At 61.3% G+C, this 22,126-nt stretch overlaps 1 protein-coding gene across 2 annotated transcripts; it reads left to right on the top strand.

Moving 5' to 3' along the window:
* The first annotated feature begins 1,912 nt into the window (after window positions 1–1,912).
* Window positions 1,913–21,207, top strand: SLC38A3 (solute carrier family 38 member 3). 2 transcript variants are annotated; one of them, XM_079316852.1, is made up of 16 exons: window positions 1,913–2,017; window positions 14,667–14,818; window positions 14,953–15,037; window positions 15,130–15,245; window positions 15,698–15,771; window positions 15,851–15,943; window positions 16,034–16,115; window positions 16,661–16,743; window positions 16,900–16,958; window positions 17,413–17,586; window positions 17,723–17,802; window positions 18,373–18,473; window positions 18,568–18,692; window positions 19,048–19,192; window positions 19,680–19,783; window positions 19,890–21,207. In XM_079316852.1, exons 1-16 carry the CDS (start codon window positions 1,934–1,936, stop codon window positions 19,992–19,994), a joined length of 1,662 nt encoding a protein of 553 aa, XP_079172978.1. In that variant the 5' UTR covers window positions 1,913–1,933; the 3' UTR covers window positions 19,995–21,207. The 2 variants fall into 2 exon arrangements, with proteins under 2 accessions (XP_079172978.1, XP_079172979.1); XM_079316853.1 differs by lacking the exon at window positions 1,913–2,017 and adding an exon at window positions 7,280–7,508.
* The last annotated feature ends 919 nt before the right edge of the window (window positions 21,208–22,126 follow it).

The raw sequence follows: 22,126 nt of genomic DNA, 5'->3' as shown, positions 1-22,126 counted from the left end.
CAAGGCTCTGTTCAGCAGTGTCTGCCAGCATGGGAGGCAATAGGCACCATTTTAATAAAAAAACAAAACAGGAAATTCCATCTGGAGGCAAGGGAATGTGTTTTTCTTCTGTGACAGTGGCCAGGTGCTGACACGGCTGTGCCAGAGGCTGCAGAACACCCAGCCACAGGGATTTGTGCCCAAGTAGCCAGAACCAGCTGGGCCACTCCTGCCGTGGGGTGGGCTCAGGGCAGCCAGGGACTCAGCCAATACTGTGCCAGGCCCCAGCCTCCCTCCTGGCATGCAGGTGGAGAGGGGCTGGAACACATGATCCTGGGATGTCAGTGCCAGCACAGAGCTGGGCTCTTTTCATGTTGTCCCAGAACTGACAGTGGATCACTCTGTTGTGCCATGTGGTGCCAGGGCATCTCACTTTGTTGAGCTCCATGGAAAGCACTGGGGTAGCCAGAGGCCTCAGGAAACAGATGACACCCAGTGGAGAGGTGCCAGGCAGCACAGACACCACTTCCCATGGGATAGATTGAGGGACTGGGCTGTCCTGCAGAGGGGCAGGCAGAGTTCTGGGAAGCAAGCGGGAGAAGAGGTCTTGTTGGGGGACAGATCTGGGGAGATGTTGTCTGGAGTCACATGGATATGACAAGGCAGTGGGTGCTGGGGAAGCCCCAGCACCAGGCTGGATGCAGGCACAGGGCAGGCAGGTTTGGACAGGAGGCGTACAGGGAGCAAGCAGGGGGTGGGCAGTGGGTGGGCAGGGAGGGTACGGACAGTGGGCAGGGTGTGGAGCAGTGGGGCGGGCAGGCTGCAGGTAAGGGGCGGGAAGTGAGCAGGTGGCTGGCAGCCAGGGTGTGGGCAGTGGGAAGGGTGTGGGCAGTGGGCAGTGAGTGGGAAGGGGGCGGTGAGTAGTGGGCAGGCAGTGAGCAGGGGATGGGCAGTGGGCGGGCAGTGGGCGGGCAGTGGTCAGTGAGCAGTGGGCAGTGGGCAGGGGCAGTGGGCAGTGGGCAGTGGGCATTGGGCAGGGGACGGGCAGTGGACAGTGGGCGGGCAGTGGGCAGGGGACGGGCAGTGGGCAGTGGGCGGGCAGTGGGCAGTGGCCGGAGGGCGCTGCTGTGCCGCTGGCCGCCGGCAGAGGGCGGTGTGGTCCCGGTGCCGCCGTGCCGCTCCGCCTCCCGCGCTCGGTGCCGCCGCTCCGCCTCCCGCGCTCGGTGCCGCTGCCCCCTGCGCTCCCCGGGGCTCCCGGCCGGGACAAAGTCACGGGACGGCGATGTCCCGCGTGGGTGGTGTGGGATCACCGACGCCATGCCTCCAGCCGGTGGGAACCGGGAGCGGCTGGCCGGCGGCGGGGGTAGCAGGGGCCGGAGCTGACCTTGCCGGCGGCAGAGTGGGAGCGGGCAGCGCTCTAGGCAGAACCGGCGGAGCTGGAGCAGCCGCCCCTTGCCTGGCACCCATGGCCTGACCTTCCCAGGAACAGCTGTAGTGCCGGGAGGGCAGCTGGGAGCCTGTATCCCCATCCGCACCCTGGTATGGTGTCACCGTTGTGTCATCATTGTGCCACGGTGGCCGCTGGTGATGGCACTCCCTGTACCCATCCCAGCCCTCATCTGTGCTTCCTGCAGCCCACTGAGGGCTGGCTTTAGGTATCCCCCTGGCATCTGGTGGGACTGGGGTGGCTCTCCAGCAGGGGAGCTCTGGGAAGAGTGCCAGGGGGATTTCTGTGAAGCACCAAGTTCTACTGGTGGGAAAATGTTTCAGGGAATTTGGGCTGTGGCGAAAACATGTGAGGTGGCTAGGCAAGGCCATGGCACGTGCCCTGGGCTTGTGCTGGCCTCCTGCCACCAAACAGCTGGCCCCAGCCAGCCTGCAGCGCCATGGACTGGCCAAGCCCCACGGCAAACAGAATTTTGGGCGAGCTGACCCTTGGACTGGGCAAGGAGGGATGACCCCACATGCAGGGCCAGTGGTCTCAGTGCCACCCTGGCTGTGCCTCGCTCCCATTGCAGACAGCCCCTCTGCCAGCAGAGTGCTTATCCTGGTTTCTGTTTGCTCCTCCCGGCTCAGCCCCCGGGCTCACTGCTGGCTGTGGGGCAGGTGGGTCAGTGCCATTAGCCCCTGGCAGCACCAGGCAGCAGGGTGGTGCCAGCTCTGCAGTGTGGCAGAGGTCCCAGGCCAGGAGCTGGGGTGCCGGGGGCAGGCTGCACTCCGGCAGTGGCAGGAGCCGGCCGGGGCTGTTTTCCTCTCTGTTTGCTCGGCCCTGGGGACGGCCAGCGATGCGGATCAAGGCCGGCGTCCTTCAGGCAGCCAATTGTTGTCCAGCTCAGAGGGGAGGGAGAGGGGCAGCTGCCCCAGGGCTTTCCCAACCCTGGAGAGGGCCACCATGCCAGCGCTGCCCAGCCTGAAGCAGCCCCAGGTTTAGACCACCCAAACACAAGGCTGGGTGGTGCCAGCAGGGACTCAGGGGTGCTTGCCAAGACCTAGCACCCAGCGCTCCCCAGCTGCTCCCTCGTTCCCCTGGTTGAGGCAGGCACCCCACACCCACTACTGGGGCAGCTCAGGAGCCCTGTGCTGCGGGACGTGGCAGCCTCAGTCCTGAGTGCCAGCATGTCCTTTTGTGCTTCTCTCGCTGAATCCTTTTCCCTGATGGGCCATGAAAGGGCCTTTATCCCCTCTCCTCCTCATGGCTGGATCACACCCGACTGGAGCCTGTGGTGGACTGCCTAGCCCCGGGACTGACAGTCACCCCAGCCAATGAGGGGGTTCAGGACAGTCCTACGGGTGCCTCTGTAGGGAGCTGGAGCACACTGCCCTTCACTGGGACTGCAGAGACCATATCTGCACCTTTCAGCTCATGACCACAACACCCTGGGGAGAGGAGGGACACGGCTGTGGCCAAATCTCCATTTTTGGTCCAGTTATAAATAACTCTAAACAAGGATGCTACAGTTGTTTGGGCTGAAAGGTGTCCTTGGTCCTCCCCTGCTCCCCGGTCCCCAGCTCCCCAGCCATCTGCCACCCTTCTACCCAGACCCTGGGCAGGATGCCTGGCATCCTCTGGGGGCCTCCCAGCCGGCTTCACACTCCCTGACAGCTTGCAGGGAGCTTGGAGATGAACAGGAGAGCCCCTCCCCAAGGGCTTGAGACCCCCAAACACTGTCCCACATTTCCATTCACTGCCCCATACTGCTCTGGCATTGGCTCGTGCCTCCTCAGAGATTCTGGCTGCTGCCTGAGCTCCCTCCCTGTCCTCAGGAAGCCTGGGTGGTCGCAGTGTGGAATGCTGAGCTCCCTGTGGTATGGAAGACCCTGAGGTTTGGGGAGCTGATGGAAGGCAGCTCCCAGCCTGGAGAGACTCATGACCTGGAGTGCTGCCTTGTCAGCAGGGGTCCCCCTGCAGAGTCGAGCCACATCCCCATCCTGAGGGATAATAATAATTCCAGATCATCCCTCCAGCAGCTGATGACACCCAACGTCACTTTGCCTACCCAAGAGAAAATACTGCTGGCCACATGTTTGGCTTTCCAGTGGGATGTGGGGAGCAACAGAGCCCAGCAATTTGGGACACTGGGGGAACAAGCCAAGACTTGGGGGCTAGGCACTGGGTGCTGGATGTTTCAGGAGCATCATGGCTGCTTGGGTTTGTTTGGCTTGAAAGGCATTTGAGTTGCATTTAAAGGCATTAAAGTCCTTGCTAAGTCCTTGCTTAATTACCTTAACAGCATTTAAGCCTCTGTTGCAGGACGGTCAGCCCACAGAAACAAAGCCTCTGGCCCTGGTGGGGCTGTGCTGCCAGTGGGAATGGTGAGGACATGGCTGTCCTGCGTGGGTGGCAGAGACGAGCAGGCTGCCAGCAGCTGCCAGCACCTCTGGAGGGACCTGAAGGACAATCTTCCTATTCCAACAGGAACAATTTATTCCCATATCTTATGGCTCAGGGCATCCTCCTGTCCTCAAGTGCTCCCAAGCAGCCATGGTGCTTGATGGGTTAGAGCTGGGGGAGCCTGTGTAGGTCCCTCCAAACTCCTCAGTGGTGCAGGGAGAAGCATCGGGGTTACCCTGGGGCTTGTCCTCCAGTCCTTGGTCCCCAGATTGTGGCTTGGCAGGGAGGTGATTGAGCACAGAGATAACTCACCCTTCAGGTCTGCTGAGCAGCGCTTTGCTTCTGGCTTCTGTAAAGTTAATTGGTTTCGAGGTTCCAGGAACAAGCGAAGGAGAAAAACCCACTCTCCAATGTGCGGGATCATTGAATGCTCTCTGGTGAGTTATAATTGCAAATCATGTTTTGAAATCACATTAACCAATTAGCCCGTGTTGTTGTTGTGCCCTGCCACATGACAGCATGTGCCGCGAGGGAGGCGGCAGTCAAGGGCGAGCGAGGGGCCACCAGCTGCTCCCACCACCGCTGTGCCCAGGCACACGCTGCCAGCACCAGGGCGCTTCTGTGGAGGGAGAGCTGGGGGGAGGAAGGCTCCAACCCTGGACATGGCTTCGGGCAGGTGTCACTCTGGAGCCCACCCAGCCCATGCTGCTGGCCACAGGCATCCCTCTCCTCTCACCATTAGCATTCTGTTTGTGCCTCACTCGCTTTATGGTTATGGGGTCAAGTGAACAGTGGGGGTCTTGGAGCCCCTGTATGTGCTGGAGCTGTGTCTGTGGAGTGCTCAGTGATGGGGACCAGAGGCAGGCACTGGAATATTCCTGGAAAGGGCAATCTCTGGGAGACTTCTTGCTTGAGAGGTCACGGTGGTGGCGGGGGGAACACTGCTTGGGCTGTAAATCTCACCATTATCTCTGCCGTATCTTCCTGCCATCTGGGCTCTGGGAACAGCGGGCAGGGGCAGGCAGCAGGCAGCGGGCTCAGGAAGCCGAGCGTGACAAGGAGAGCGTGTCCTGGCCATACATAGCACCCAGTGCTTTGTGCCTGGGTCCTGGGCTGGCCTTGTCTGTGCTGCCACACTGGAGACCAAGGGGTTTTATGGCCTTGTCTGTGCTTCTGAGGCCAAGGGGTTTCACTTTAATCTTTGGTCCTGAAGCATTGCTGTAGGATGGTGAGAAGGCCAACCCCACAGAGGTGTGCTGAGGGCAAGGGCTCTGGCACAGCACTCAGCTCCCTGCTATTGGTGAGGCAGGATGCTGCTGGAGAGATGAGCCATGCTGTGCTGTGCTCCCCTGAAGGCTCCTCACATACGGGAATCCGGCGTCAAACTTTCCAGCCAGCTGGAGAAAACCACACGACTGCAATTTTGCAATCCACTGGAGCCCTGACACCACCAGAGCCATTGATGAGACTGGCCAGAGCTGCGCTGGGAAGCACTGTTGACCAGAGGGCTCAGGGAGCTGAGAGCAGGGTCTTAGCCTACACCTCTCATGGCTCGTCTCTATGTTTTCAGCCTGACTGCATGAGCCTGCAGCTACTCTGTGCCAGCTGAGGGACTCTGGGACAGGCTTTGGGAGGTTTTGGGGACATCTTCACTCTCTTTTCCTCCTCTTCTCACTGCTTTGATTTTCTGCAAAGCTTCAGCTTGACATGGTGGAGCCCATGTCCTCTGCCCACCCGGAAAGTGCACCAGAGAGGGGTGTCACATGCTGGACAAGGAAAGGGGACAGTAAAAAGCAGATATGGCTGTATTTGTGCCAATAGCAGGGGAAGGGCATTTGGAGGCTGGGAAGGAGCAGACAGTCTCCAAGTCACTTCCCACAGGTCCTCCAGCGTGCTACCCCACGGCAGTCCTTGCACCCTGTGCCACGGGGCCACACTGGCTGTCCCCGTGCCCAGCACCTGTGCTGTGTTTGCTTACAGGGCGGGAGCTCTTGGCTGCCTTTTACAACCCCGCTGAGCTGCTTTACCACCCATCCCGGGACGTCTCTCCAGAGGTGCCACGTGGCTGCACCCACCGTCACCAGTCACCAGAGCAGGGAAAGGGTTAAGCTGATGGCTTGAGGCCAGCCATGCCCATCCTCTGGGTGCCTCTGGCTCCCCCTTCACACTGCCAAACCTGGCTGCCTCCAGTCCCCCGGCGTGCCAGCCAGCGCTGGTTCAGCACTTACGCACGCTGCTGTTATTAGAAATTAGTTAATGGATGTGTGTCTCCAGCCAAAGGAGAGCGGCAGTAACAGGAGCCGTGGGATTGCCGGGAGCGTGAGGGCAGAGCTGCCACTGAATATTTAACATCCCTCGATGTCCAGGCGATAGGGTGCCTCTTCTCCCGATGGCGATGCTCACTGCTGGCTGGCAAAGCCCTTTCCATCCCAGGCTGCCCGAGGCTTCGCAAGGATTTATGAAAGATATGCATAACACAAATAAAACCTTCAGCAGCAGGCAGAGCCGTTCTGTCAATGCACAGCAGCTGGGCAGGGTTTGCAGCTCAGCATGGGAGGTGGGTGGACTCCCAAGTGTGGACCCCCAAAATTTTCCTCTGGAGTAAAAGCTGGGTAGGAGAGAGGAGCAGGAGATAGTTTAGGGGTGACAGACCTCGTAAAGGGACAGGGAATCTTTGGGGATACAACTGGTGAGTCACCAGAGCCCATGGGTCTTTCTAGAGCATGTGGGATGCACTTCGGAGAAATTTCCTCTTTGGGGAACTTTTATGGGGATTTGTGTCTTCATGAGAATAGACATCTTTCAGCTCAAGTGGGGAGGTCTGATGGAGCCTGGAGGAGGGGGCTGGCCCATCGCTGTTACTCTGGGTCTTTTTGGGATGATTCCACGTGGATTGTTTACTCCCAGCGTGCTGAAATGCTGGGGCAATACTGTGAGGCACTATGAGCCGGGCAGCCAGCTGGACTGGCTTAACGTGGGAGCAGCCTGGGCTTCCCAGGCCAGAGTGCTGCTGGGTGACCTGTCCATGCCTAAGAAAACGCTGTGCCCACACTCAGCATTCTGGATTTAGCCCTTCACATAGATTGGAGTGACTGCCCCAGCCCTGGTTCTTTGGAAGCGGCCACTGGCCTCTGGCAGGAGCCCCAGCTGCTGTAGGTAGGGATGCCCGGTGGGGTGTCAGTACCTGACAGCACAGGGATGCCCAGTGTAGCGATCAAGCCTAGAGGGGCACAGATGTTGCTGCGGTTGCCATGTACGGTGCGTTGGGGATGCTTGGTGACGGATCCATTGCAGGTAGGGCAGCGCTGCGGGACACTGATGCCCGGCGGGGGATAATGCCTGGCTGGGGGCGATTCACTGGCGGCAGGTGATGCCCAGCGACACACGGATGCCCCGTGGGACGGCGCTGCCCCTCTGGAGGCCGTGCCCGAGGATCGGGGGTCCCGGCGGGGCGGGGCCGGCCGGGGCGGGGCGGGGGTCGGTCGATGCAGGGCGGTCGCTCCACCCGCTCCCAGCGCTCCTCCCGTGCCCCGGCGGAGAGGAGATTGGGAGTCTCCGCGTTGGGGGCGGGCTCGGGTCCGGTTTAATCTCCGGCTCCGCCGGGATTACGGTCGCAGGATAGTCTCTAATCCGCGGCACCGGCCACCGGGGGCTGCTCGCCCCAGCCCGCAGCAGAGGCACCGCGGAGAGGGGGCAGGTAGGTCTCTCCGGTCTCCCCTGCTGCTCGCACTCCCAGGCTCGCTGCCTTCTCCTCCGTGCAGCTCCGTGGTTGGAGACTGCCGGGCGCTAGGATCCCTCACCTTCCCTAATTCTCCTCCGCACCCATCCAGTCCTTTCCCTCGCTTTCCTCTCATAGCTCTTTCTCCTTCCTTCTCCTCCCGGCTCCGGGCAGCACCCGGGAAGACTTCGGGGCCCGGCAGCTCTGGCAGGTGGCAGAGCCCCGGGGCTGTTTGCTTTGCTGTTCTCCTGCCACTTCCCAGCGGCTGGCACCTTCCCACGGGTGGGTGACAGATCCCGCGAGCGTAGGGGAGGCAGAGCCCTGCGGTACCGCCTGGGTGCCACAAAGCTCTGACACTGCCCCTGCGCGGGTCGCGGTGCTGGGGGCTTCGGCGTGCATCATTCCGCTCATACACCAACCCCCAAACTCCCTTTATTTTCCCTTTTTTCTGCTTTAATTTTTAATCGCCCATGGGAATGACATATGTTTCTGAAGGCTGGAAGCGGCTGTGGCCAGGATCGGGTGTCAGGGTGTCGGGGTGCCGGAGCGGGGGGCACGGGCGGGGAGAGTGATGCCAGCCGTCATGGGCAGCGGGGCTGGCTGGGACCTGCGTGCGGGGATTCCATAGGCTGTGGTATTTATAGAGCCCGGCTGCCCGGGACGGCAGCGTGGAAAGCCAGGCAGCACATTGCGTTCCTGCTGGCCACGCGTGTCCTGTGCCAGCAAACACGGTGGCCTCCTCTGCCGTGTGAGCTGTGACAGTCCCACTGGAGAGAACTCTTCACCAAGGGAAATTGAACCACAGCAGGTGGTTGCTGGACTTGGGGTCCTCAAGCTGAGCTGGTTCTGTGGTGGCAGGGGTGAGACTGGGGACCTGGTAAGTCCCCAACAGGTGGGATGGCAGGGAAGCAGAGCCCTGGCTGGCTGTGGAGGGCACCGCTGTGCTGAGCTGACGCGGAAGAGATGGGGAATTTTCCACTGGTGTTTGGACCAGGCCCAAGATGAGGTGTTAGACCTGCCTGGTCCCTGTGGCTTCAAGGGGGTACCCCAGAGAAAGCCGTCTGTGCCTCGCAGCGCTGCCCTCTCTCTCTGCACAGAGTGCTGGTGTGCTTTGGCTCTGGTGGCCAGGGATGCTAAGGGGCAGTGGGACACTCCGTTCTCTCGGGGGTGGCACGGGGATGCTGGCACTGCGGGGGACCCTGGCTGAGGCGCAAAGGGCCCCACAGCACCCGGCCGTGCTGCAGCTGTAATCACACACCGGGGCCCCGGCCACGGCAAACAAGCAAGCACCGTCAGAGCCTATTTTCCTTGGCAAGTGGGGATGGGGGGAAGGAGCGGAATCCCACGGGCTCCTTTGGAAGTGCAATCCTTGAGAAAACAGAGGCGGGTCGGGGACAGGACGGACCCCCATGCCCCCGGCTCTCCTCGCCGCGTGGGTCTCAGCCGCCGCCTGCGTCCCCAGCCGCTGACGCAGCTCTGGGGCTGGCTGGGTCCCCCATGCCAGCGGGGCACAGCCTGCCCGGTCCTGCTGGCCCCGGGCAGTAATGTCAGGCTGGTCCAATGGTGAGAGCGGCATGGCCAGGCACGGTGTGGTGGTGCCATGGGGCTTGGGCGAATCATAGCTCCTGATTGCTACAGGGGGCTGTGGCTGAGGCCAGTCCCTCCTGATGTCCCCACCACTGCCAGCAGCAAATAGCACCTTGGAGTTTTTGCTATTGATGTCATCCTGCTGAGGCCAGTTGTGTTTTGGGGAGTGTGAACTCCTGGAAAGCATCTTGCTTCTAAAGCAAAGCAAAACTCCAGAAGTGTGGTAGAAAACTGTACATGTCCTTTTCCAGGCACTGTCTGTCCATCAGTTTCTGCAGTGCTGCTACCTGTGCCACCATCTTCCCTGGGTGGCCCTGTGTTCCTGGAGGGCAGTGTTTGAAGTTTAAAGCAAAACCCATCATGCAGCCTAGCGCTGCCTGAGATGCTTTGGGCTCAAACTGGTGTCTCACCCAGCCTCCCCAAGAACTCCACTGAATGCCATTGACCTCATGCTGTGTCCGCCCTGTCCCCAGCCCCATGCTGCCAGATGCATCTGCCACCTGACCTTGCACCACATGGACTCAAGCTGGCAGGTGACAACAACAGCCTGGGCTGTCCCAGTGCTGGACATGACTCCCCTTGCTGGCCTCAGCTTTCTCACTGCTCTTCCCAGCTTTCCTCAGTGCTGGTGCTTGGATGTTGGAGGATGTGGCAGGATGGTAATGGCTGATACTGGCAGCCTGGCCCCATCCTGGGTTGAGTGCCTGACAGGTGATGCTGTGGCTGAGCTGCACAGTGGCTCTAGCACTGGAAAACCCTCTCCATGGCCCCACCATGATGTTTGATTCCACCACCCCCTTCGCTGAACTGCCTTTCCTCTCCCTGTTGTGTCCCAGACCCTAGAACATCCATTGCTGCAGGACAGTGACCATGGGCCAGCTCAGCTATTGGCATGTTCTGGTTGTAGACACACTCCCAGGCTCAGGCAGAGCTGTCCCCCAAGACATGGGTGCCACTTGTGCTCTTAGAGTAGAGACCCTGGATGGACACCACTGTCCACATGGTGCAACAGAGATGGCCAGAAATGCCCAGGCAGGTGTGGTGCTGGCAGAGCCCTGCTAGCCAGGGCAGCAGCTTCCAGAGCCACTTATTCCTACTTGCTACTGCCAATCCTGCCCTGGCTGGAGCACCAGGGGAATTGACTGACCTGAGCTGAGCCATGGTGTGGTATTTGGGGCTGAAAGAGGTGAGGTGAGCCCAGGAGCAGTGCCTACTCTACCCCACTTGTGCTGGGAGCATGAGTGAGGCTGGCTGGCATGACCAGCTGTCATCTCTGGAGGACCTCAGGTGGAGCTATCTCAGGAGAATCTCCCTCAGATCTGTTTGGGGCAGGTCTACAGCAGGACTACTCAGAGAGGTTCTCCAGCCATACACTAGGCAGGTTGCCTCCAGCTGTCTTTTCCCACAGCTGCTGGGGTTCCCATGCCCATGCCAGTGACCCCAGAACCTTTGGCCCAAAGGTGAGGTGCCTGGCCATCCCCTGAATGGCTTGATTTTGGCACCTTTGGGTACCCCACCTCCTCTGAGGGCGCTGGTACCCTGACACCACCTTAGTTTAGCTGGGAGATTGGGGCTGGAACACCACAAGTTAAAACCAGGTTTGGGTTGCTAATTTTAGGAAGGCAGGCTGAGGGGAAAGCTATGGCTATGTGTGCTTCAGGGGAAGGGCAGACCCTATTCCCAGGGCAGCCATGGAGGAGGGTTCTCTGTGGAGGACAGGGAGGAGGGGGCTTTCTCTGCTTTGTGCCCTGCTGGGGTCAATTTCCCTGGGAAGGCGTTGCCCAGGGACCATCCAGGTTTGAGCTGTGCTCAGCTGTGCCACACACTCCTGTGCCCACAGCAGTGCCAGAGGCTGACCAGGGACCCCAGGCTGGGGTCACCCTGGCCCAGCAGCAGGCTGATGACAGTGGAGGGAACATAACTGGCATCCCTGCCCGCCTGCTGCCCATCTCTCTGGCAGGGCTGGGTCATCAGCACAGCCTCAGGGAATATGAGACCTGTGTGCCCAGCTCTGCTGAAACCCGAACGAGCTGGGCAGGCGGGCACGGGGGGGCTGCGTGCCCCTGGCACACACCGGCGGCAGCGGGATACCTGGCTGCCAGCACGCAGGCTGGCAGCTGCGGCAGGCTTGGTGCTAAAGCCGGATTACCACCCGGAATAGTCCCACGGCCCCAGCTGGGCCGGATTATCAAGGATTCATCCACAAGGGAGAAGAGGTGGGGAGGGAGTCTCTGTCCTGTGGGGGTCCCCGGCTTCAGGGAGCACTCACCTGCTGTCAGGGAGACCCTGCGCCTTGGCTGCCCACAGGTGGGAGCAGTGGGTGCTCACAGATGGGTGTTGTGGGGACATGGCAGCCACGGCTACCTGTCCCCAGGTGTGCCGCACTCTCACCGGCACTGTGTGCACCGGGGGACTTGACTGAGGGAACTGGCACAGTGCAGGAGCCAGGCTTGCCCTGTAACACACATCCTCTTGGCCACGCTGCCAGCTGCAATGGACCTCCCATCCAACATATCTGCTGGCACTGCTGACAGAGTGTCCCTGCCCAGCCCCCTGCTCCCTCCTGCACTTGCTCCCACTAGCATTTTCCACCTTTTAAATGAAGTCTGCGTGGAAGTGAGATGTGAGGCAGAGAGAGGAACGCTGTGCCTTCCAGGACTGATACCCTCACCGTGGTGCCCTGGTCCCCACGGAAGGTTGGCAGGGGGCTGGGGTGAGCCCAGCACTGCACGTCGGCCAGAGCAGGGCAGGGATTTGGGAGCCCCGCCACCCCACACACGTGTCCCCATCCCGGAGAGGGCGGGCAGGCGTCTGTGCTGGCCGGGATGTAGAGTGCGAGCCCAAAGGCAGCCTCCCCTGAAGCGCAGACGTGGCTGGCGGGACGGTACGTGCCGTCCCACGCATCCTGCTCCGTGTTCCATCTGCAGCGGCTGCGGGACAGCAGCAGGGCCCAGCTCAGGCTGCCTGGCTGCACCGCAGTGTTTGGGGTGTCACCGAGCGCTGGGGCAGCCGGAGCAGCCTGGGAGGCTGGGAGCTCTGGCTGCAGCAGGGATGTCGCTGTCCTTGTGTCCCAGAGCCCGGCAGGCAGCGGAGAGCCGCATGCTGGGAAATCGATGCAGCTTGCTCAGCACCCCCAGGAACGTGGCCCTGGCTGCCACAGCGGGGGGGTTCTGTGCCCATGCATGTGGCCAGGTCCACACCATCAGCCTGGGCGAGCGGGCACTGGGGCTGGTGGTCAAGAGCAGGATGATGCCGGGCAGCGTGTGGACTACCCAGCATGGCAGTGAAAATGGCAGCATCCCATCTGCGTGGTGCCACCCTGTGGTACCAGATCCCTGAGGAGATGCTCTTTGCCCAGAGCAGAAGGTTCCCAAGTAAGGTGGGCACACAGCGAGGCAGTGAACCCACCAACCCCAGCCTGGAGGGGAACCAAGCCACCCCTTCAGGGCCACCCGTCACTCTGTATTTGTTGTTCTTCCTTATCGCAAGGCAAACAGCAGCAGGCAGGGCTCACACTGCCCGATCGAATAGTCTCATGCTCCCTCCTCTTTCATCTCCCCCCTTGCCCTGGCCGCTGCCACCAGGAGACCCTGGTTGAGGGGCAAAGGCCAGGGCCAGCTGGGGAAGTGGCAGTGAGTGATGCTGGGCCTGTGCCAAGGCTGTGCCAAGGCTGTGCCAGGGCTGCCCGGCAGGAGGAAGCGTCTGGGTGGCAGCACGAAGCCCAGTGCATGCTGAATGAGTTCGGCTGTGCCGCTTGCTATTCTGAGAGACGCTTGGGGGAAGAAGTTGGTATTTCCTGAGCTGCCCAGAGAGGTGTAATTATAACCTGGGAGAAGAAAGAGGCTGCAGACGAAAGTGCCCAGCCTTCCTGGCGCCCATGGGGGAGTGGGCAGGGGAGTGGGCACCTCCTGCCTGCCACCAGCAGGATGCGGTGAAGCCCTGCCCGCAGGCGGCCCAGTGGCACTGGTGGGCTTAGGGAGGTGATGGAACATCACGGGTCTGGTGCCCTCCCTCAGTCCCATGCTGGGTGAGTGGTGTGTTCAGTGATGCCTGCCCGTGCTGGTGGGAAGGCACAGAGTTAACGGTGGCTTTTGGACGTGCTGGCAGCCTTGTTCATGTCTGGATCCATCCCAAGCGGAGGCCTAGTGAAGGGGATAAATCATCACCCAGAGACCGCCCTGTGCTTCCCTCTCATCCCCCGTGTGGCTGAACCTTCTCATTCTGGTCCCTGCTGGCCTGTGTCTCACCTCAGTTTCCCCACCTGGCTGGGTGCTGCAGGCAGGGTGGCCCAAATATGTGCCCACCACCCTGGGCCAACCTTAGGGGCTCGGCCCCCCTGACAGTGCCAGCAGCCAGTATGTGGCCTGGGATGACCCTGCCAGGTCGTCTTTGTAGCCTGGATGGGCAGGGACAAACAGGGCAGCAGCTCAGGAGACCGGAGGTGCTGGCACCCACACCCTGCCGTGTCATCCTTCCCTTGCGTGCCAGCAGGACTGCTGGACCCAACTGTGCTGTGTGAAGGTTCCTCCGATCTCTGGGGACACCAATCTCCTGGGAGCATAAAGATGGGCATGTGCCCTGCTCACCCCTTGGCGGCCCCAGGCAGCGGGGTGGTGGGGCAGCAGCATCCTCCTGGGATTGGGGACTACACTGCATCCCGGCCAGGCCTACCCTCCAGCCGGGTGGCACCGGCCCTTGGCTGGACACAGCCCCAATGTGGAGCCCCCTGGCCAGCCGGACAAGCCCCCAGCCCCTCGGGGCAGTGGGGGGTGGCGGGACCCTGCCCCGGCTGCCAGCCTGCCCCAGAAAGCCACCCTGTGCCGTTTCCCAGCGGGGCGGGGAGGGCCGAGGCTCGCACAGAGGCGGCTTTGTGCGGCGTGCCAAGGCGTCCTGTGCTCGGCAGCCCGGCCGCCTTCCCCTGCCAAGGAGCTGTCTCCCGGCCCCGCGCTCTTTCCTGCTCCGTTTGTGCAGCCCTGACGTGCCCCCGAGCCCCCCGCCTTGGCACCCCGGCAGCGGCGGGACGTGGGTGAGCCCTTCGCGCCGGGCAGCACCACGGGCTTTACATAACGGCGGCTGGAGGGGTCCCTGAGCTCCCTACCCCATCCTTAGCCGCCCTCCCAAACACCCCCACTCGCTTGCTGGCACTCGTCTCCAGGAGGGGAAACTGAGTCATGGAGATGAGAGCTGCGGGCAGGGGAGTGGAGATGGGCAGGCTGCGTGGAGGGGGACTCTGGGGCTGGGCAGTGCTGTGCTGTGAGCAAGGGAATGGGATGGGCTGTGGGATGTCCGGCTGGGTGAGGAGACAATGCCATGTTCGGACTCCGGTGGGGTACTGGAGCTGGGGCTGAGTTCCATGGGACATTGTGCGTTGAGCTGGCAGAAGGGAGAAGCACAGCCACGGTGATGCCTGGGTGCCTGTCCCTGCCGTGCCACCAGCGCTGGTGCTGAGCCCAAGTCGTGTCCCTGGTGGAGGCAGGACTTGTGCGACTCCAGGCCAGCCCCTTTGGTGCTCCTGCCCAGAGCTGAACCTTTGTTGCCTCCCTCTTGCAGAGCCTGAGTAGAGCCCATAGCAAGCCCAGCTGTCTCCCAGCCATGGATACCACGGATGTGCCCCTCCAGGCCGAGATGGTGGAGCTGGTGCCCAATGGGAAGCACACGGCTGCACTCACCGCCTCCACTGTCCCCTCACTGGCGGGTGACAGGTAGGGGCCTCAGGGCAAGCGACAGTGCCAGGGACTTGTGGGGTCCTCCGAGCTGCTCCCTGCCCTTGAGATACCAGCCAGTGCTGATGGCCCCTGTCTTTGCTTTGGCTTCACTCCACTCCCTCTATGGACAGATTTGAGGAGAACCAGACTGGCGTGGCGGAGATGGAGGAGTTCCTGCCCCACGGTGCAGAGAAGAAGCAGACACACTTCACTGATGTGAGTAGCAGCATGGGCACAGTGGTGGGGTGTGATGGGGCAAGCTCCCAGTGTGACTGGTGCATCCCCTCCCTGTTGTGTCCTGTGAACAGTTTGAAGGGAAGACGTCTTTCGGGATGTCCGTCTTCAATCTGAGCAATGCTATCATGGGCAGCGGCATCCTGGGGCTGGCCTATGCCATGGCCAACACCGGCATCATCCTGTTCCTGTGAGTGCCCTGTGGGTATGCAGGGGGCTGTCCAGGTGTGGGGGGCTCCTCCAAGGGAATTGGTGGGTGCAGGCAAGAAAGAAGTGTCTGATTTGGGGTGATGCAGGGATCAGTGTCCTGCTGGCTGAGCAATGCCCATTGCTGGCATAAGTCTGCCTGCTCTGCTGAGTGCTATGCCCCACTTGGGGGGAGGAGGAGGGTGAAGGTTTGCCTTCCTTACGACAGAGTCAGATTTCCACAAGTGGCTTGAAGGACATGAATGATGGCTCTTTTTGGGTGTGGAGACATGGACTGAATCTGCCCCATGAACACCCAACTGGTGCTGAGGCAAGGGGATGATATTCCGCCAGGACAGCTGCCCACAGGCAGAGCACATCTGCATGGGGTTTGCCCCACGGCCATGTCTGAGCCCTGTGCTGTGACTCACTGGTAACTGAGCTCTCCTCCTGCAGTTTCCTCCTCTCAGCGGTGGCCCTGCTCTCCAGCTACTCCATCCACCTGCTGCTCAAGTCCTCGGGCATTGTGGGTGAGTGCCAAGTCCTCAGCAGGGCCGTGCCAGGGGGTCTCACCCTGACTCTCACCCACGGCCACTCCCCGTCCCACAGGCATCCGCGCCTACGAGCAGCTGGGCTACCGAGCCTTCGGCACGCCGGGGAAGCTGGCTGCAGCCATCGCCATCACGCTGCAGAACATCGGAGGTGAGGATGGCGCGGGGGGACCGCTGGGGCTGGGGACAGGGGATGGCACCAGAGAACACCAGTGCAGCGAGTCCTCCTTCTGCCCTCCAGCCATGTCCAGCTACCTGTACATCGTCAAATCTGAAGTGCCTCTGGTCATCCAGACCTTCCTAAACCTGGAGGAGAAGACCACGTGAGTGCCTCCTGCCCACACTCCCTGCGTGCCTTCCCCGGGCAGGCGCCAGGGCTCTGGCTCCAGCTGTGCAGCCCATGGCAGGGATTTACTATCATTAAGCCACTACTATTTTTGATAACTGTCAGTGCTGAATAAGCCCCTGGATGAGATTAAACTGAGCTGAACTTCCAATCCCTGCTCCTCACATCCCCTTGGGATCAGGCTTTCCTCCTTGAGCAGAACCTGGGGCTGAAGGGTGGGGGCCTAGTGGTGTGTATGTCCCCCCATCCCGTGCCCACATCCCCACTAGCAACTCTAGCCCTTGTGGATGCGCCACTGTGGGGGAAGGCAGAACCCTGGCTCAAGGGCCCCCAGGGATGCTGGCCCAAGGGGTTCCCAAGGATGTTAGCAGATCAGAAATGCCAGCCTCTGGGGATACCAGCGCCCCTGGGATAAGGGGTCCAGCTTAAGGGTCCCTAGGAATGGCAGACAGCCCCCCCAGTGGCTGCTTCTGCCCCTGTGCCCCAGCAGAGTGGGGTGGTGAGCAGGCACTCTGCTTCCAGGGACTGGTACATGAATGGGAACTACCTGGTGATCCTGGTTTCTGTCAGCATTATCCTGCCCCTGGCCCTCATGAAGCAGCTGGGTAAGTCAGGGAGATGCTACCCATGGCACTGGGGTCTGGCACCCTGGGTCTCCCACGGGGTGATGGTGCCAGCCTGGATGTGCTGGGCAAGGAGGGGACACTTGGCCAGTGCAAGGGTCCGGCCCGCACCCAGCGGCCACTCTCCTCTTTCCCCAGGCTACCTTGGCTACGCCAGTGGCTTCTCCCTCAGCTGTATGGTCTTCTTCCTCATCTCGGTGAGCGCCCGCTGGCACGTGCCGGTGCCATGGGTGCCAGGCATCCCTCCTGCCGGGGTGTGAGGCTGGGCTCGTTGCTGTGGGGACAGCAGAGGCAGCAGGGACAGCGGACGCTCGGGGCTGCAGAGACGCCGCCGTGGCAGGGCTGTCAAGCTGCTGGGTTATTTTCAGCTGAAGGAACCGAATGTTGTGGAAAGGGAGAGGGGGAAGGTGCTGGGGGGGCATCTGCACATGTGGCCCCTCCACGTGCTGCTGCCTCAGTCTGTCCCACTGCCCACCCCCACAGGGACAGGCTGGCGGAGCAGCATTGCCACAGGGCAGCACTAGCAATGGGTGTCTCTTGGAGCAGTCCTGGCAGGGTCACTCTCCTGCTGGGCATGGTGCTGGTGTGGGCAATGTGGGCTGGGACTTGGGGGCACCAAGAGCTGACTGGGCCCATGCTCCCCCGCCCCAGGTCATCTATAAGAAGTTCCAGATCCCCTGCCCACTTCCAGAGCAGGATGGAAACATCACGGGCATCCTCAATGCCACCACTGTCAGCACTAGTGACTACCAGAATGGCTACACAGTCCTCCAGGCCCCTGAGCAGGTCACTTGCACACCCAGCTTTTTCACCCTGAACTCACAGGTAAGGATGCACCTGGGATGCACCCCTGAGGCTCTGGGTGAGCCCCAGCCCGTGCACCCCATGAAGATGGGTGGTCCTGGTGCTGGCAGCACCTGCCACTGGGCCCCCAGCAGTCAGTCGTCCTCCTCTTGCACAGACAGCATACACCATCCCCATCATGGCCTTCGCCTTTGTCTGCCACCCTGAGGTTCTGCCCATCTACACTGAGCTGAAGGAGTGAGTCCTGGGTGGGGGCATCCACGGGGAGGGGTGGGCTTCATCCCGTGCCCACCCAAAGGCAGTGCCATCCGTGTGTGGGACCTGCGCCAGGGCACTGGGGGGAGGTGGGTGATACAACCCTGGGTGGGTGAGGGGGTGGGTGGATGGTGGCTCACAGGGCCTGGGATGGGTGATATCAGGCTCAGGAGGTGGGTGGGCAGGTGGGTGGTTGGCAATATCACCCCGGGAGATTGGAGATGTAACCCAGGGTGGGTGCTATCACCCCTGGGAGGTGTGTGATGGGACTCAGAATGTGTGGAGGGGTGGTATGACCACCTCCCACCCCTGGGAGGCGGGTCCCATGATCCAGGGGTGGTGGTGTGACCCCTGTGGTGTGGGTGCTGTGACCCAGAGAGGGTGGGTGGTGGGTGATTCAACACACTGCCCTGCCCAGAAAGGGGGACACAGCCCCTTTCCACACATTCCCCACACATCACAGAGTGTTTTGGCACCACCCCTCCTCACTGGGTGGGTGCTTGGTGTCAGTGGGGGGCCATGGGGCTGTGCTGAGCCCATTGTGTCTTGCAGTCCCTCCAAGAAGAAGATGCAGTGCATCTCCAACATCTCCATCATGGTTATGTACCTCATGTACTTCTTGGCTGCCCTCTTTGGCTACCTCACGTTTTATGGTGAGCACTCGGGGAGGGGGCTGGGACTGGCACACTTGTGCTGGGGGGTGATGATGCTGGGGCTCACCCAGGAGCTCCTTGATGGTATTTACAGACTTTGTGGAGCCAGAGCTGCTGCACACGTACAGCAAGGTGGACCCTTTTGATGTGCTCATCCTGTGTGTCCGTGTGGCTGTGCTGACAGCTGTCACCCTCACCGTCCCCATCGTCCTCTTCCCGGTGAGTGGCCCCACAGGAATGCCAGGTGCCTTCAGCACCAGGCTTAGAGAAGGGAAATTGAGGCAGTGATGAAGACAAGGATTGGGGAATAGGACATTCTGGGTGCCAGGAACAGGGCTGGGGCAGAGGCAGGGGTGATGAGGCAGAGGCAGGGCCACAGGGACAAGGCTGTGAAGGGGTGACAGAGACTAGTGGGGCATCAGGGTCAGAGCTTGGGAAGGGAAAGGGGTGATGGCGACCTGCAGGGCAATAGGGATAGGGTTGGAGTAGGGGTGATGGGGACCAGCAGGACTGTAGTGAGAGGGTACGGATCCTGGCTCCAAGGATGGAGTGTCATACCCTGTCCTGTCCCCAGGTGCGTCGGGCCATCCAGCAGATGCTGTTCCAAGGGAAAGACTTCAGTTGGATCCGCCACATCGCCATTGCCGTGATCTTGCTGACCTTCATCAACCTCCTTGTGATATTTGCCCCCTCCATTCTCGGCATCTTTGGCTTGATTGGTGGGTGACAGCACCCTGCTCCTGTCCCTCCTTGATCATGGGGTGTTGCAGCAACATGCCAGCCCCTTCCCTGACTGGTGCTTGATTTTGACTGACCCTCCTATGCCTCAGTTTCCCCTTCTCATCATGCCAGCACCAGGTCATTGCATGGATCTCCCATACCATCCCAGCCCATCACATCCCTGTCCTGGCAGGCTGATTCCCACAGTGCAGTGCTGGCACTTGCTCTTCCCCTGCGTGTTTCCCTTGATCCCCCCAGCCAGGCTCCCCCCCCGCTCAGCACTCAGCTGGTGCCAGGGCCTGGGCTGCGGGAGGGGTATGGGGACAGTGCCAGCACACCGCGTCCCTGAGTTCCTGGAAGGCTTTGCCAGGACTGGGGGGGACAAGGAGAAGGTGGGGGTGGACGGGACCTGTCCTGGCAGTGCAGCTGGCAGGGCTGAGCTGCAGGGTGGGAGGCCCCTGCCCACTGTGTCCCTGTCTGCTCCAGGTGCCACCTCCGCTCCCTGCCTCATCTTCATCTTCCCTGCCATCTTCTACATCCGCATCATGCCCAAGGACAAGGAGCCGCTGCGCTCCGCCCCCAAAATATTGGTAAGCATGGGCAGGGGTACCAGGATGGGGGCAGGCATGGGGTTCTGAGGCTGGCTGGGAGCCCTGTTGCTCTGGCCATCCCTGAGTCCCTTCCTTGTCTCCACAGGCTGCCTGCTTTGCCCTCCTCGGGGTGGCCTTCATGATCATGAGCTTGAGCTTCATCATCATCGACTGGGCCACGGGTGGGGGGAAGAGCGGCGGCAGCCACTAGCCACTACCGGGTGCCCACGCCAACCTCCCCCCCGCCCACCCGGTGCCCCAGGGAGAGCCGACCCCGGGCTCAGCCCCCATGCTGCAGCCCCACCAGGATTCCCTGGGGACTTCTGCTGTTGCTGCCCATCACCTGTGGTGATGGTGAGAGGGCATGAGCCATGGCAGGCATGGAGACTCCTCAACCTGTGTTTGGGATGGGGCAGTGAGCCCGGGGAAGGTCCTGTGCCCCTCAGCCACTCCAGTGGGCACCCTCCCTGCTCTGCGTCTCAGTTTCCCCATCTGTAAAATGGGGAGAATAATACTGCCCTACCTCACCCGGAGCTGGCTGTCAGGTGGAGCTCTTCTGCACCCCAAGAGCTGCCAGCAGCAGGCACTGCCAGGGGCGCAGGGCACGGCCTGCCATGGGGATCGAGGACCGGGCACTTTCCTGGCCCCCCAGATAGCATCAAGAGCCTGATGAACAGTGTCCGTGGGGCTGGAATCCAGCGGGGCAGTCGGACCTGTGACAGCACCTGTGCTCAAGCCACCCGCCCTCTCTCTGCCATTCCCCAGTCCCCAAGGAGATGCCACCCACTGCCCTGGCATCACAGGGGAACCCTGGTCTCTGTGGGCAAGTGTGGTCCTCATGCTGTGGCTGGTGGTACCCAGCCTGCTGCTCCTGAGCCTGCCAGGGGAACTGCTGACCCCTAGGCCGTGTATGGGGACCAGCTGCATTGGTCCAGGGAAGTGGCATGCACGCCATGGGCTTTGCATCCACTAGAATCCTGCCCATGCTGCGGCTCAGCTGCTGGGGGCACCCGAGGGGCAAGAGGGGGATTTGGGGAGGGCTGGGGGCAGCACTCACTGGGGGCAAGCTCAGGGCTCTGGAGGCGCCCCTTGTCTGCATGCCCAGATGCCAGGGTCATGGGCACCCCAGCAACCCAAGCTGTCCCTGCTCGCCTTGCACCCTGGGCCAGTACTCGGACCCCCACAGCCCTCACCCATCCATCCACCCATCCATCTGCCCATCCGTGCCGCTGGGATGCCCCAAACCATGCCAAAACCCGGAAAGCGGCTCTCCCACCCCCGCCTCCCCTCCCAGTGCGGAGGGCAGCCCGGCAGGGTGGGCAGCACGGGGTGAGGGGGTCTGTCCTGCGGCAAAGTAAGAGACGTATTTTTTTATGAGGTGGTGGAGGCTGGGATGCTTTTTATAAATACTGTACATAAGAGTAGATATTTTTTAACGTGTTGTGTTGCTCTGGGTAGCTCTGTATAATGTACATAACACATGGGGGTGCACCGCTGGGGACTCTCACCATCACCCCAGGTCTGCCGGCTGCAGCGTGGCCCTGATGTTCTGTCACCAGCCTGACTGCCCCAGGGAGCACCCTTGGGGTGCTTGTAAATTATTGGTGGGGGTGATGTTGATGGTGGCAGGAGGCCAGAGGTGAGAATAAAGATGTGAATGTGCCCAGAGCTGGGGCATCACTGGGGGGGGTGAGGTGTTGGCATGCAGGCTGGCACCTGACACACGGCATCCTGAGGCGGCACGGACAGACAGACACGTGCCACATGGGTGCACAAACATGCATGAGGACAGCAGGAATATATGGACATGGATGTGCAGGGTTAGTGCACATGGATGAACAGCAGGACAGACAGCAGCACCGCACAGACACACGGACATGGATATGCAGGGTCCCCCATGGCAGCGGGGGCCCCCATGGCAGAAGGGCCCCTATGGGAGTTAGACCCTGGGGAAACAGGACCCGAGGGAGTGGGATCCCTGGGGAGATGGACATCTGTGAGAGCAAGATCCCCAGTACAATGGGACACATATGGGAGCAAGGCCCTGGGGAGTGGGACTCCTGAAGAGTGGGCTGTGTGAGGGCAGGAACCCCAGCAAACGCCATGGCAGTAGTATCCCTGGAGAGTGGGGTTGCTCTGGGAGCAGGGCTCCAGGGAAGGGGCGCTGGGCCATTTGTTCCTGGTGCCAGGGCAGTGGGTGCCCCCATTGCCCCCACGGCCAGCCCCCCAGCCCTCGCCCATGGCACAGTGTGGAGTGGGGTGAGCCCCCCCAGCCCTGGCCCCTCGCTCCCCTCTGCCGGCCCCAGGTCTGGGCTCAAAGCCAGCTCATTAGCGAAGCCTTAT

Source organism: Erithacus rubecula, assembly GCF_903797595.1.
Source record: "Erithacus rubecula genome assembly, chromosome: 13".
NCBI lineage: Eukaryota > Metazoa > Chordata > Aves > Passeriformes > Muscicapidae > Erithacus > Erithacus rubecula.
The sequence above is the reverse complement of the archived record's forward strand: the minus strand, read 5'-3'. Positions and strand labels throughout refer to the sequence as shown.

Excerpts from the sequence above, each read along its gene's own strand:
- SLC38A3 (XM_079316852.1), top strand. The coding sequence starts at position 1,934 with ATGACCCCACATGCAGGGCCAGTGGTCTCAGTGCCACCCTGGCTGTGC. Across the intron at positions 15,038-15,129 it reads AGCAGACACACTTCACTGAT|TTTGAAGGGAAGACGTCTTT; the intron begins GTGAGTAGCAGC and ends TCCTGTGAACAG. Across the intron at positions 15,772-15,850 it reads CAAGTCCTCGGGCATTGTGG|GCATCCGCGCCTACGAGCAG; the intron begins GTGAGTGCCAAG and ends CCCGTCCCACAG.